Genomic DNA, 16,186 nt, shown 5'->3' with positions numbered 1-16,186 from the left:
ATGAACACCGTGTTGGTCTCGACGGTGTCCCAGTTTACTTTGCTGAAGTCTATCGACTCCTGTTTACGAGTGAGGTTGGATATTCTACGTTGAACCAGAAGTTGTGCCGTCCACTAGCCTTGCCAGATCTGCCAAGAATGACACATTCACGTTCTTCTGGTGCATTTTCACCTATTTTAACCACATCTCCACGCTTCGGACACCGTTCCGTGTTGGACTGCGGAACGAGAGGGGCAAAATCTGTGGATATCTCTACTTCTGACTTCTGTGGTTGGTGATCAGTATTCTCGGGGAAAAAATCCTCGTCACTATCAGCTTCTCCGTCGCTTTCATTGGACAAATCTTTGTCCACTTCATCGTGTTTGGTGTTTGTCGCATCCGAGATAGTGGAAGCTGTGTCTCTCAAGAAATTTACGACATCGTCGCCATAAAACATAGGACAGTGAATGCTTCTGACCTTGGTCAAATGTACGCTTATACTGTTTCCTCCGTGCTTCATGAAAACTTGCTGACCGTTTATTCCCTGTACTGTAGCCGGTCCTCGCCATTTTTCTTCTTATAGAACACGCTATCGCCGACACTGATAGCTTTGACTTCCCGTACTCTCTTCGTTAGAGCACGTTTGACCCGTGACGACGATTCTGCTTGTAAATACGCCTCTCTAGTTCAAAACTCCATTCGCATACACCGACGGATCTAATTTGATATAGATTTGTCTACAATTGAAACCGCATTTTCTCGTACGTTTTGGTTGAATAGAAACAGCCAAAAATGACCTGTTTTCACAATAAATTTTTGCACCAGAAGTTTTCAAAATAAATTTCTCAAAATAATTTCTGCGAAACGTTCTAAAAAGTTTTGCTTCAAAATTATTGTCTGAAGTCAAATCAACTTGAGAATAATGAGTTTTATTCGTTTTGTCCGGATAATTTAAATCAGCACTATTATAAATGGCGCTTATTCAATGTCACCAAAAATGGAGAGAATACAAGTGTTCTATGCAGGTTCAGATTTAGTATTTTGTCGAAGGGGCTGTCTAAAAACACACACTGCAAAGACTGCGCTGCAGGAAGTTTGCTATGAAGTCAGCCTAAAATGCCGTTTATGGAAGGTTTTTGGAAGGTTTTGACCTATAATCGGCATTTTTCCGTGCTCGGTCCCCTCTCAAAGTTCAAGTTTATCAGCAAAAAAAATTGTAGGTCGAATAGCCGGAAATTCATGTCGTAAAATAATACCTATGGGGACCCTTTGGGCAACGCGGCGGTCAAATCCTTTTGCTGAGAGGGGGGTGGGTCTGCCCCTGGTTTTATGAAGCATGATTTTAACTAGATTTAACAATGTCTAGAGCTCCTGGCTTTAAAAAACAAGATTTTTGGAAGCCATCTGGTTTTAAATTTCTGTGCTTATTATTGGTCATCAATTGGCTACATTTATAAAATATCTGATTTTGTGATTTTGAATGTTTGCTTTCCTTATTTTTTGTCTGGGACTTTTTTGGCCGACTACCTACACTTCTACAAGACAGATTTGTAACAACATTAGATTTCTCAAAGAATTACTTTTGCCATCAAATAGACTGCCACTTACATTTATGAAGGATTTTGTATTCAGTTTCTTACGACAAAGTACCTGAGGATTTTTTGAATTTGTTGCATCAACTGGTCTATTATACTTGTCGTTTAAAATTAAAACAATGACTTCAGGTTAGTCATGACATCTGTCCGTAGCAGGAAAGACAGAGTGCACTACGCAGTGTGTCAGAGCAAACTGTTCCAGAACTCAACCCAGTCGGTTGGGGCTGTGGGTGAACACGAAGTCAACTTCGATGACTTCTGGAAGTTCTACGTGAAATACATGGATCAACTGCACGGGAAGAAAGTATCGAGCAACCAACGCAAAGGTTTTAATTTTTAGTATTATTTCAAATCAAGTTTTGCGACATTTTGCAAAAATTGAGCGTTTGTTAATAATATTGTTGTGCACCTTATGTTGATGAGAGTTCTCCGGTTGCACTTTTATGAAGCAAAATGATCCCAATTTGTGTTCTAGTTCAAATTACTTCAGTGATATCTGAAAATGGTTTAATTTGTACTCGTGAAAAAAATACTGGCTTCCGTGCAATGTTTTTGCCAATTTTTTGTTCGGAAAACGCTTCAATGAAAACTTGAATATCTTTTTGCATATTCTTCTTTTATTCTTTAGAATTGGAATTGAAAATGGAATCAAGAGTGAACGCAATTCGCAATGACTACCTATCACAGTCGCAAACTGAGATCATCAGGAACGCAGCTCCGGATGAAGGTCGCCATCTCACTAACGCATTAGTTCTCTACTTTGACTTCGCCCAGAAGAGGGAAACTCAAAGGATTGAGAAGGTTGAGAGTGCGAAGAAACAGCTGCCGATTTACAAGTTCAGAGACCAGGTGCTGGAAACAATCAGAAATAATCAGGTTGGTTTACCTTAAGTAGTTTTTTTTCTGCCGAAAAGTCGTAGATCGTTTCTGATATTTGAGATTTGCTCTTCTGTATGTACAGTGACGGGGTAATTTTTTGAAATTTTGAGACCAGTCATTAGTGCCATTTATTTCTTATAACGACATTATGTTTTAGATTTTTCTGTGCGCTAAAGGCAAAAGGAGCGAACAAGCCCGAACAAATATCGTGATTTTATTTTGATTAGTTTTCAGGTTTCGATCGTGGCAGGCGACACTGGCTGTGGAAAGAGCACCCAATTGCCTCAGTACTTGATGGAAGCAGGGTACACGAAGATAGCCTGCACTCAGCCGAGAAGAATAGCTTGTGTGTCGTTGGCCAAACGAGTCGCCTATGAGACGTTTAATAATTATGGGGAGGATGTCGGATACCAGATACGATTCGAGACATGCAAGAATGCTCACACACGGATTCTGTTTCTGACGGAGGGGGTTCTGCTCAGACAGATTCAGGTCAGTTGAGCAATTATTTTGTTTATCGATTATCGTTGTCAGGATTAGCTTAGAAGTGGCTATATATTTTTCAAAAAATGAAATTTTCCATTTTTTCACAATTTTCAAAAAAAAACTATCATATAAAATTTATCAGTTAATTGTTCTAAGGAAAATGTTGTTAGTCGTTGAAATGAAGAGTCAACTTTAATTGAGTAAGTTTGCTTTTACCCTTTCTTGCTATGCCCACAAAAACATAAATAAGCTATTTGAAAAAAATTTCTGTAAATATATTTCAAGTTTGTGCTGTATTAATAATTCATTAGTTCTGAACTGTATATTGGATGTTTTCGCTGTAACATACTGTTGTTTTGAATTAAAGGGATCCCCTGACCTTGACCTGTACAATGTGGTAGTACTTGATGAAGTGCACGAGAGACATCTCACCACCGATTTTCTTCTCGGCATCCTGAAGAGTCTGTTGAAAGTGAGGAGGGAGATGAAACTGGTCCTCATGTCTGCCACAATCAACATCCACATGTTCGCCGAGTACTTTGACAATGCGCCTATTGTACAAGTTCCAGGTAGATAATTTTGAAGTTATAACGAAGGTATTTATAGGGTGGTTATTTAAATAGGGATTAGCAAGCGTTATCAAATCGGTATATAGACTTTTTTCGGGCTAACAACTTGTTTAACAGAATCATTTGAATCACGTGGAATCTTGGTTCATAATGAATTCAATTTTCTAAGCGTCAACGACACACTTAGTCTGGAGATCACGAATACGCCTAGGGCGGCAAAGGTCCTGAGGTCAAATTTGCCCAATACCTGTTCTTTTTTCAAACGGGAATTATTCCGTTTCGAAAAAAATTGTCGGCTTATTTTTTGTCTGCTTATGTTTTGTCAGCTTAGTTGCCATATTTCAGAATTTTTTTTGCTGTATGCAGTTTTCATTGTAGTTGCTATTGGTTGCTTTTTTCTTCTACTCCTTCAATTTTTAATTCTACTAGCCATGAATTCGAATGTTTTGCTTATGCTTTGTATGCTTTCCTCCGGATCGCCAAAAAAGTTTAAAAATCTTAGAATAGAATTTATAGTTCAAAGTTTTTCATGACAACAATTTTATTTTTGCTCGATAATTTTATTTTGAATTTTCATTAAACGCCGTCTAATGTGTTTCTGGGCGTGTTCTCCGAAAATAGAACATTATTCCTGGCAATTTTTTGAATTTTGTTAGTTATGGTTTCTTCGAAAATGTTTCCATTTTCTTTGGATTTCGTGGCTCTTCTTTCTTTTCCTGTCTGCTAGCTTGCAATGCTATTTTTGTGCTATCGCAAGTGATGCGATGCTCCGCTTCGACTGTGTTAGAAAAATGTTTTACTGAGTCAAAGAATTTGGCTAAAGCGCTAATTGTAAAATTTTCTGGCAGGTTGTCTTATAAAAATAATAATAAAGGTGTTAATAAGGTATCAATACCGATAATATAAGTGACTTGAACTTGATTTTCTTAGGAAATTCTAAAAGGGAATTGTTTATTGCGACAAAAGTGTCGGCTAAGGGGTTTTAGCTGGTGAATATATTTCTGCTATTAAGGTTCGACGGTGACTTAGTTCAATTATGAAATATCGATCTAAATTAAATTTGCTTGAAAAAATGACAAAAATTTAAGTTACTAAACCCGTATTGCAAAATAACTTGGTTATGTAAACGCTGATTTGGTACACGCAAAAGTGAGATTAATTACCAGGACATGAATTTTCTGGACGTCCGAAAGGTGTTACTATTATTCAATTATTTTTTAATTCAGGTAGATTGTATCCGATCGAGCTGAAATACCAGCCTGTTCAGACCGAAGAGGCAGTGTATTCAAAAAGCCACGAGCGAGCCAAGATAGTATCTAGTAGCTCAATGGAGGATAGATACAACCCAGAAGCAGCTTCGTCTGAAAGGGACCGGAAACATGGAGGGAAAGGGAAGCAGAGGAATAAACATGGAGCTGATGTTGATGTTCAGCCGTTCATTCAAGTTCGAAGTTTTTAAATAATTTTGAAGATGATGCTGTTGATTAAGATATACACCAGGATCGCGGGTTCGAATCCCACTTCGGTCCCAATTCACCGCCTCCTCGTGATCAAGGTTCGGCAAATTAGATGACAATCCCGTCTTCCAGGATGTACCTGCAGTTGGGAGGGCCGGGGGCTAATAAAAAATAAGTTATACATACGGAAACCACGAGGAAGAACATCCAATTTTCGAGCTGTTTAGCTTGTCATGGCCAACCGCTGTTGTGTCCTCATTAATTATATGCAGTATTCGGTTTAGTTTTGAGCTGGAAAATATTGCCTCGCTCCCACAAGCAACAAACTAGAACGAGACAGAGTTAATTCAGAAGAGCTATACCGATTTCAGAAATTTGTCTTTCAAGGTTGCCTACAGTTTTGAATTTGCATGCGGAAAAAGTTACAAAGTGACAGACTGCTCTTTTTAATTTTGTCTCAGCAATTTTTGCAACTTAGTATAGAGAGTTGTAGAGAGTTCATTCTGACAAAATAATTAAAAAGGGGCAAATTTTCCTATTTGAAAGAGTTTTGCATGAAATTTCGCTGTTTCAAACCACCCTGAGACATGTTTTTTCTGAAACTTTGCTTTTACATGCAAAATTTTCCAAAATAGATCAATCGCTCTTTTTAGTTATTTTTGCCGTTCCAATTTTTTGCATCTCTCTCTATATAGGTGGGTTATTCAGGTGCTGCAGATGATTGACAGACGCTACCCTGAAGCCGAGAGAGGGGACTGTCTGGTGTTTCTGTCTGGCATCAATGAGATCATGGCAGTGTACGAGGCAGTGCAGAACTATGCCTCTGAGAGCAAGAAGTGGGTCGCTCTTCCTCTCCACAGTTCACTCAGTATCGAACAGCAGGATGCAGTGTTCAATGTGCCACCAGAGGGAGTCAGGTTGGGTTGTTTTCCATTTTCAAATTCCAACAAAAGCTTTAATTTTTCACAAAATTGTTTATTTTTGAAGTACGAATTGTTCTTTCCAATTTTTTTTTCGATGTTTTTTCATTTGAGAGTGATTAATTTTTTTTCGCACTCAAGTGTTTCATTTCAGTTAACCTCTTTCAAGTTTTACTCTGATCTTTTCTAGTTAATTTTAGTTATGAAATCAGATATGTTTTATCTTGATCACTAAATGGTAGGTACCAAAAATAGACTTCAGGTATGATCTATCAAAGCATAGCTTTAAAATCCTCTCAGTCACTATTCAAATAGCTGGAATTGAAAAGTTATTCAATGATTTTGCTTAAAAATAAACTACTTTCCGATTTAGTTTGATGATATGACCCAGTGATTTGTTTTACTATTTACTACATTCAGTGACTTATTGAGAGTGCACGTATAGTATATCATTTTTATAGTAAGTGCAAATTTGTTGGGGCAATATCGTATTCGGGCAACGAATCTAAATTGTTTAATTAGCCTAAAACTGCTGATTTTTAAGTCTGAAACCTATTTTTCTCTCTTTTCCGCACGTCACCGATTAAGTTGCGCAAGGTTACCGATATTTCCAACAATTTGGGAATGTGACTCGATTCAGCCCTCGCTTATTTCGCCCCTCCTAAATTTAAGGGCACATTTCGTCCCAATTTCATTCAGGCATTTTGTGTGTGAGATATAGGCTAAGTGTGTGTAGACGTTAATTTGGCCTTAACTAAACAACACAGACGGTGTATTTAGAAAGTGTGTTTTGTCGACGAACATAGCGGAGACGTCTGTGACTATAGATGGGATCCGCTTCGTCATAGACTCTGGCAAGATGAAGGAGATCAGTTATGACACCACCATGAAGATGCAGAGACTTCAGGAGTTCTGGGTCAGCAAGGCCAGTGCTGAGCAGAGAAAAGGTGCCAAATTTAATCAATTATCATAGACGAACATCATTAAACCTAAAACAGTCTTAAAACAGCATTAATATGGCAATTTTGTTCATATTTTACTGTGAAATTTTTTGAATGAAAACTAATTAAAAAATATATATTTTTTCCGGATTCATGGGTTTCGTTCTAATTTTTGTCTGCTCAGTTTTTGTTCGTCTTAGCAAATTGCAGACTTTTTTGCGCTTGGTCTTGAGGTAATAGAAATCCTTATTTTCTAGACAAAATCAAAACCAAAGTAGTTTTTGGTAGATCTTTTTTTCGATATTTTTTCAAAAAGTTTTTCAAAAATGTTTTTCTTCGGCTTTCATCGCGGTTTCTTGTTTATCAGTTGGTCATTCTAGGTATGTGTTTTGTGTAAGTGATATGAAGCTTCCTTTCGCCTCTGTGTAATAAGTTTGATCTTCAATTCCGGGATATAAAAGTACAGACCTGAAAAGTATAAAGACTTTTACAACCGCGACTTGAGACAGACGCGGAAGAATAATAAAACAGATGCTGTGTGCTCTCTTTGCTATTATCACGATCTGTAGCATTGCAAATTTCATAGCATCTGTTCTCTGTTTTATTTGCGGCTACTGCTTGTGACTAGTTAAGTGGCTGTGACTGAGTGGTTAGTGCGTTTGACTCGTCATCTGTAGGTCACAGGATCGAACCCGACACCTAGCCAATTTTTTTTACAAACTAATTTGAGGCTTGTTTCTCAATTTTCTTAAGCAGTTAGCCCTTCAATAAGTAATAAGCAGTTAGCCCTTCAAGTGGCATTTCGTAAGCAATCAAATTCATTTAGGCAACGATTTTTTTTACTTTTTGTTTTCAAATTAAAAAAAAAAGAGTTAAATCCTACCTCACCACCTAAAATACCCAGTTACCAGAAAAAAAAACATTTATTTACTATTCATTATCGCATAATTAAAGATGCATTAACAATTGCAGGTAACTCGATAGCTCTGATTCCTCTTTAGAAATATACTTTTGTCCATTTGACAATTTTATTAAACAGTAGTCTAACTCTAGTTTCAAACATCCTTTTGACAATTCTATTTCATCAGCGCGTTGCTAGTAGTTTTTTCTGTTGTTTTATTCGAATAGCGTTTCCATAATTTCTCTGTTTTGCGATGATTTGAATATTTATACCTGGCAATGTTTTTTACACTATCGAGCTTCGAGCGTAGTGTATTAGTTTGAACCTTTTTTTTCTAACCTAACTTGCAAAAAAATGTGCATTAAAAGTGTTCACTTTGCTATAATCACGATCTGTAGCATTGGAAATTTCATAGCATCTGTTCTCTGTTTTGTTTGCAGCTACTGTTTTTGACTAGTTAAGTGGCTGTGACTGTGTGATTAGTGCGTTTGACTCGTAATCTGTAGGTCACAGGATCGAACCCGACACCTAGCCGATTTCTTACTAATTTGAGGCTTTTTTCTCAATTTTCTTAAACAGTTAGCCCTACAATAAGTAATAAGCAGTTAGCCCTTCAAGTGGCATTTCGTAAGCAATCAAATTCATTTAGGCAACGCTTAGTTTTTTCTTCTTTTTTTTTCAAATAAAAAAAAACAGTTAAATCCTACCTAACCACCTAAAATACCCAGTTACGAAAAAAAAAAACATTTTTTTACTATTCATTATTTGTGGTGTTCGACTCAGTGTACGGCATCTCAAGTATTGTGCGTCCTCTGAAATATCGGCGCGTCTTCCTTAAAGATAATAAAAGCTTATTTTAGGCTTATGGTTGTGTTTCTTGACTGTTTTTTTTGTAAATTGATTTTTTCGTTTTTTCAGAAAAAGAAAGAATTGCAGTTTTTATAGATTATTTTTTTCATCATGGTTTTTGTCTCATTTTCGATTCGATAGCTTGCAATTTTACGCTTGTCGTATCACAAGTGGTGCTGAGCTATGCTTCGCCTCTGTGTTAACAAATATAGGATTGTGCGGTCAAAAAGGGAATTCGCTTTGGGAAAGATGATGATGATGATGATGAGTTTTTTATGATGATGTTGACTAACCTCAAATGGGTAACCGTATTGGCTATCTGAACGGGATTATGTTCCCACTGAGTCTCACTGATAGTTTGAACGTAGATGAAGGACGATTTATATAGAGAAAAAGGATCAACTTATGCGATTGGCAACATTTTGCTGCAGTGAACCGCTGTTAGGCCCCTAGTTAAGAATTCGTGTCATTTTGTTGATAGATTTTTGGGTTTCGGGAAATCCTGGTCGATATTTTTTTCTACTCTTTTAACCTACAGCTACAGTCTATTTTGCTGTTTTTCTGATTCGTGAAGGGATCGTGCGTTTGTTTCAAGGTCGAGCTGGCAGAACTGGTCCAGGTCTTTGCATCCGACTTTACTCCGAGAAAGACTTCGATTCGTTCCAACCCTACTCCACCCCGGAGTTGCAGCGTGTCTCTCTGGACGCTGTGGTGCTCCAGATGGCGTCCATGGGACTGCAAGATCCGAGGAAGTTTCCGTTTCTGGAAGCCCCCGCTGAGAGTGCAATAGTGTCGGCGGTTACGTTGTTAGAGGAGCATGGCGCTCTTGATAGACAAGTAAGTTTTGACAGAGGTTCAGATATACTTCTTAAAAATCACGAAAATTGTGTTAGCTGATTTAACTTTGATCCATGCTTAACCGATGAATCAATCAGTTTTTGCTGCTAATCAACTGTTTTATTTGGAAGTTCAAGTGATCTGTTCAATTAGTTCTGTTCGTCCGAGTTGTCGATTTCCTCAATGTTTTTGCGAATCGTTAAACATGCGATCAGCATGTTTATTTTTTGCGAGTTGATTTTTTATTGCGAGTTGTATTATGGGATACCATGCTGTTAAAAGCTAATAATGGAGCCCATGTCATTGTGTTTGGTGCAGGTGAAGGGTCTCATCACTCCTCTGGGTGGTCTGTTGTCCCATCTGCCAGTGGACATAACAATTGGCAAACTCATGCTCATGGCCTCCCTATTCCATACTGTGGATGCTGTGCTGAATGTGGCCGCAGGACTCAGCACCCTCTCAGTCTTCACACACAAGTCATTCAGAAGTGCAGAAGCAAAGGGTGAGGGGGACTTTTGTATTTTGATCAAGAATAGACGGTCTTGTGAAATTAGCACATCGTGTTCCGACCACAATTCAAAAAAAAAGAAAGAAGCTCGAAAAAAAAATCGAATGTTTTTTTTTTCATATAGAATGGGCCTGCAGCTGATAAAATTGCAAATAATAGTACGAAGCGTCTTCAGGCATAATCGTTAGCTTTTTATATGGAACTTCTTGTTACGCTTGCGAGTAGCAAGCGTTATCAAATCGGAATGTAGGCTTTTTTTCGGGTTAACAACTAGTTCAATAAAATCAGTTGAGTCACTTGACATGCTCTTTACTTGACATGCTCTTCAGTTGACAAGCTCATTTTCATGAAATTTCAAATTCAACTACTGGGTGGATACTAATTAATACAGAATAGTTTCAGGAGGACTTGGTACTTTTTAAAGTTTTTATACAAAATCAGTTTTTTTTCGGCTCAACTGGTGTTTACTCAAAGATAGTCTGCCTTGTTTCCGCTTCTTAAGTTTTGCTCAGTTTATAATTTGAAGTTAAAGTGTCTTGTTTGGCATGTTTGCCTAGATTTTCTGAATGATAAAAATAGGTTTTATGAAAATGTATGAGATAGGGTTTTTTATTTTACTTTTTTAAGACGTTTTGCAAAATTTTTATCACTTTCTTCCAAAAATTTAGTTTTTTTTCTCTGAAACCCTTCTACCGATTTAAAAAAAGCGGTATCCATAGAAAGACCGCCTGCACCCTTGTGTGCTTGCATACTCCTCTGGTCTCTTTTTGCTTTACCCCTTTGTCTACAGCCTTTGAAAAAGTATGGGGGGAATATTTGAGCGATATTTTTTTTTCGTTTTCTCAAAAACTGACCTACCAAATGTGAGATTTTAGTTTTAATGAATAGAATGGAATTGAAAGTATCCCCATAAATGTTTATGCCCAAACTTTATTTACATATAAAATAATGGGCCTCGGAATAATCAAATTTCAGATTTTTGACCGTTTTTGAATCTTTCTTAAACTTTTTTCGAAAACTAACCTCACGAACCTGAGGTTGTAGTTTCAATGGAGATAAACTACGGGTAGTGGAAGGTAGTGGAAAGCTCCCCTGCAGTAGCGGCGACTCACAATTGTTTTACACAAAAAAGTTATCGTCCTCGGAAAAGTCTTTTTTAGCGTTTTTTTCTAAGTTTTATGAATTTTACCGAAAAATAACCTGTCTTATCTGATATTGTGGGTTTAATGGAAATAACGCGTAGTGGGAAGCTCCCCTGCGTTAGTGGCCATTCATAAAGTTTCTACATGATAAGTTATTGCCCTCGGAAAAGTCAAAGTTCTGATTTTTTGACCGTTTTTTGAAACATTGACTTTTCTCGAGAATTACCCTGCCAAGCCTAGGTACAAAAGTGTAGAAAAAAGGTAAAAAAAACTATGATTTTCGGTACAAAAAGCTAAGTACTCAAAAGAGTCAATTTTCTCATTTGTAGACCGTTTTTTGGACTTCTCTTGATAACTATCCTGCCAAATCTGATATCATAGGTTTAATCGACGCAACAGGCTGTTGGAAACTTACATTGTTCATTCGCTACGCCCAGTGTTTCGCAGAAAAAACAGTTATGGGCTTTAAACGAATGAACGTTTAGCGTAGTTTGATATAACGATGCAACTTTTTTCTAACCTAAATCGCAAAAATAAGTTCTACTTTTGATGGCGCTTTTGAATCGGTAGGCTCCATAGGCAATTTAATCCCAAATTATTTGACATTTGATTCGTAACAAGCTAACACAGTTGATCGTTTTTTAAATATATCAATCGAAGCGAAAAAAGCTATTTGTTTCATACAACAGTATATTAATTATAATCTCGTTTCAGAAATTTTTCATCTCGAATTACTTCGAGATTTTTGAAAAGCATAATTTTTACACAATTTGGTTTAGCACATTCTTATTTATCACCTGCAGAGTTAGTGTGGTTGCCTTAAGTTTATTATATTTCAAGTTATTACATGCAAAATTTAAGTTTTTTGGCATTTAAAACTTCTGAATTTTTGCCGCTCTCTTGCTAGTGTTTGCGAAGCTGCCGCTTCGCCTCTTTGTAATTAATACAATTCTGTTTTGCATTCAGATCAGTTCCTGCAGTTTAGCCTTCAAGTAACTCCCATGCTACGGACAACTAGAACCTGGGCTCGAATCCGGTCGGGAGCCAATTTTTGATGGAACAAAAAATTTAATAGACGTGCTTTCGATTGTCTGCGTATTTTTACCGGCTTTTTTTTTATATAACATGGGTTTTTATTCCGAGTTTCAGTAATCTATACTATAAATGAAATTGTTTTGATTTATTCATGTGATTTGTAAATCTACCCCCTATGATTTTGTGTAATTTCCTTTTTCATTCTTATTTTTTTCGCTTTGAAGATTTCTTTGATTAAAATAGTTTCGGCTATCTTGATATCGGTTTAGTTTCTTCGTAGTACGGGCGCAAATATTTTTTATATACGTTTGCGCTTCGTAGGAACTTGAAGTTTCAAAATTTTGTTGCTCAATTTTTTATTCCATTTTTTCGGCTCAACGGTCGTTCATTCAAGAATTGTCTGCTTCATAACCGCTTGATAATTTGTTATTACTGACCTAACAGTGACATTTGGGTTTCTCGACATAATCCTCAAATTGAACTATCAAATTGAAATTTGTATAAAAGTATAATTTTTCTTCCATTTTTCAGTGGCGTTTGTCTTATCTTCCGCTCTTTTTTTAGGTGTTAATGAACGTTGTGAAGACATTTTTATGGATAGTACACATCTTTTTGTTCAGGGAAAATTTTTCATAGCTATTCACGCCTAAATTTAAGTTTTTGCCGTTTGATTGTTTGCAGGCTACTGGTTCGATAAACGTCAATGATTTTAGTTTCGACAGTGGATTTCAACTTTCGGATTTTCTAGCACAATGAAAAAACTTTTTTTGATCCGATTTTTATTGTTTCAGATTTGAATTAAGTGTCAATCTAGTGAGTGAGAGAGAGAGTTTAAATTCAAAAAGCTTTAACGTACTATAACTTTTCTGAAGTTGAAAAATATTTGAAATTTTTGTCTCATGATTATTGTGTAGGAACAATCTGTGCAGCTCGCACAGCGACTGGCTACTCTTGTTCTCACTACATATACAATCTTAATTATGCAGATAGTCTGTGTCAATTAACCGTTAATAAATTTTTGCTCATGTCGTTGGGCCTTGTTGTTCAGATCACTCACGGAATAGCTTAGTGTGGCTTATTGACACGGAGAGTGAATGAATTGTGGCGCCGTAGTGAAGGGTTTTAGGGGATGGAAAGTGGATGGAAAAACTAAAATATTTTTGATCGATGATTGATTTTCTTTTGCAGACTTGGTGCACCCTCTTCTTTCGAATCACGGTGATCCCTTCACACTTCTAACTGTCATCAGCGACTGGCTCGAAAGGAAACGAAAAGACGGAAACGAAGGCGCCCGCAGATGGTGTCGAAAAAGAGGGATAGAAGAGCAGAGATTGTACGAAATAAACAAACTCAAAAACCAGTTCAATGACATTTTAGCAGACGCCAAGTTTGTAGACAAAAAAGACGACAAAAATGATGACGAAAAGTCAGTCGATGAGAAGAAACACAAAGATTTGAAAGACAGAAAGCGACTGAAAGATTTGAAACGAAATTACGACAAATCGAGAAAGAAGAGAAAAGTTTTGTCAATTCAAGACAACGCATTTGAAATGCAAAGCTCGGACGAAGATGAACATTCAGCTATGGGGGCTTCAATTCGTGACCTTGAATTTCAGATTAAAAATGACCTCAATTCTCAAATAACTCCTCATTTATCTCTAAAAGATATCAATATGCTGAAGGTTATAATGTGTCACGGATTATATCCGAACTACGCTTTACCTGATTCAAATAATGGCTTCAGAAAAGCCTCGGAGCAACTTTTCAATACTAAACATAAAAAGTTTTTAAGTTTACACCCATCAAGTTCTTTGATAAATTTCCCAGAATATTTCGAACTTAAACCAGAAGAACATGAATCCAATTCAGCAATGGCTAAGAGTTCAGATCATCAATTAGTAGTGTTTTCCCACATTCTAGCGACCAAAAAGCCATTTATAGTCAACAGTTTTAGAACACCGGCGTTGCAAACTTTATTGTTGTTTGCCACTCAAATTGAAACAAATTCTGACTGCAGCTTGATTTTATTTGACGAATGGGTCGAAATTTCTGTCGATGATGGCGATGACCTTTTAGTTGACCTTTTAGCAAGTGCGGTCAAACTAAGACAATGTTGGACGGAATTGCTACAAGTTAGACTATCAGTGTTCAAAAAAACATCAGTTGATGGAGATTTAATTGCAAAACCGCGAGCTAAAGAGTTGGAGCGTCAGCTTATATCAAAATTAACGAAATTTATTCACACCTCAATTGAGTATAGAATTAAAGTTAGATCGTCCATTACAGTCGATCTTTACACACAAGAGTATGCTGATATTTCAAAGGTGCCGAATCAGTTGCAGCAGGTTTTCGGTGAAGTTAAAAGAGAAAACATTGAAGATGTTTCTTTAAAAGAATCGAATGCCGGTTTTGGAAAAGGTGGTTGCCCGATAACGCCATTTTTAATCTATGGATGTTTGTCCCAAGGAGGATCGAGTTTAGGAGGCGGGCATTTACAAACCGTTTGGACTTGTGAACTTTGTGACGTAACAATGGTAGTAACGGCGTATCAGCGCAGAAACCACAGAAATGAGTGTCGAGAAAAAATGGGGGCAGGAAAAATAGAAGACGAAGATGAATCGGACAGTACAAATGCAAAAGATGTGCAGCAGATTGAAGCTGGATATTATTGCAATGAATGCAAAACTACTTTAAACTGCTCTCTTGTAGAATTTATGCGGCACCGGAAAAGCCACCCCAAAATTGAGATAAAGCAAGAGAATTGTTGAACTAAGTATTTGAGTAATATATTTAAATCAATTTTTGTAGTTGCTAACGGTTTTCTAACATTTATCGCATTTTTCAGTAGTAATGATTATTTTTGAATTTTTCTAAAGAGGAAAATAGCAGCAGCAATTAATTTATATTATGACTAAAAAGTATGGCTTTTATCTTAGAAATAACCTGGAGACCATTTTGAGGCGGATGTAAAAAAACTGAGTTAGTTTGTTGATACGAGCAGCTTGGTATTATATTAGAAAAAATTTTCTGGTCTGAGGTCAGATTTAGTGCTCAATGCATCCATTGGTCAGTTTTGCTGTCGAGGATCGGAAAGAACAAACAGCGGCCATTCTCAAATCGAGTAATTGACAATTCCTTTCGAGCCCCTCAGTCCTACATCAAATAAATAGCCATTACCTAAAACCAAAAGAGCAGTTTCAGTGCGCTTCGTGTTTAATTAAAAACTGTTCGGAAAAGAGAAGACTTACTTTTTTCTAATTTTAGTTTTGACTGTTTTGGGCGGGTGCAAAAACTTAAGTTAAGAGTAACAATACCGTAAAGAGTTTGAAAATAACTAGTCAAATTTGCTCATAGTAGTACTGGTTGTCTTTACACAAGCAAAGCTAGTAAGTGCAGCCAATGCTAAGGATATTAACACATACTGTTATATTACAAATAGCACTTTATCTTCAAGGTATCATGGATCTGTAGCGTAGAGGTAGGGAAGGAGACCCGCAACAAATAAGAGGGTTCGAACCTGGGCAGGGTGGGATGTTTTTAATGAAGTTTTTCGTATACTAGTCAAAATGCGTCCGCTCTATAAATTGAGGCATGTTCATTTCAGTGAATTTCATTTTTTCAAATCGACTGTTACTGCTAATGTTTGAAAATTGGCTTGCGTCACTTAAGAAAATTTGTTGACTCAAAGTTTTACTCATTCAGTTTTTCCCAGTAGCGTTATCGGTTATAATTCTGCTTGTGTATGCGAAGTGCACCTTTGCCTCTGTGTTTGATTGGAGTCTGGCGATATACCATATATAACCACACGTCACAACCAACGATTATGGTAAATGTTTTTGAATGGGGTTTGATATGACTCTTAATTGGACCCATCTGAAAAAAAAATGAATTCGATGTTTTTCGGCCATATAAGCTTACGTCGGAGCTTGAGCTGTGCATTTAGCTATTGCTTTTGCCTGAACTGTTCAGATAGCATCAAATGTGATTAAACACGCAAACGTTTGTTTTTCTATAATTTTTTTTTATCATTGCCACTATACCAACAAGTTTCTTGGTTGATTTTTGGAGATTTTTTTCTGTTTGCTATG

At 36.9% G+C, this 16,186-nt stretch overlaps 1 protein-coding gene across 1 annotated transcript; it reads left to right on the top strand.

Annotated features, from left to right (window-relative positions):
• Positions 1-1,707: 1,707 nt before the first annotated feature.
• Positions 1,708-14,937, top strand: LOC134848109 (probable ATP-dependent RNA helicase DHX34). Its single transcript, XM_063865456.1, has 10 exons — positions 1,708-1,900; positions 2,203-2,450; positions 2,688-2,945; positions 3,307-3,508; positions 4,735-4,952; positions 5,674-5,882; positions 6,666-6,832; positions 9,172-9,413; positions 9,732-9,915; positions 13,287-14,937. Exons 1-10 carry the CDS (start codon positions 1,711-1,713, stop codon positions 14,864-14,866), a joined length of 3,498 nt encoding a protein of 1,165 aa, XP_063721526.1. The 5' UTR covers positions 1,708-1,710; the 3' UTR covers positions 14,867-14,937.
• Positions 14,938-16,186: the final 1,249 nt, after the last annotated feature.

This window comes from Symsagittifera roscoffensis, chromosome 6, assembly GCF_963678635.1.
Source record: "Symsagittifera roscoffensis chromosome 6, txSymRosc1.1, whole genome shotgun sequence".
NCBI lineage: Eukaryota > Metazoa > Xenacoelomorpha > Acoela > Convolutidae > Symsagittifera > Symsagittifera roscoffensis.
Note: the sequence above shows the minus strand (reverse complement) of the source record. Positions and strands in the feature narration are given on the sequence as shown.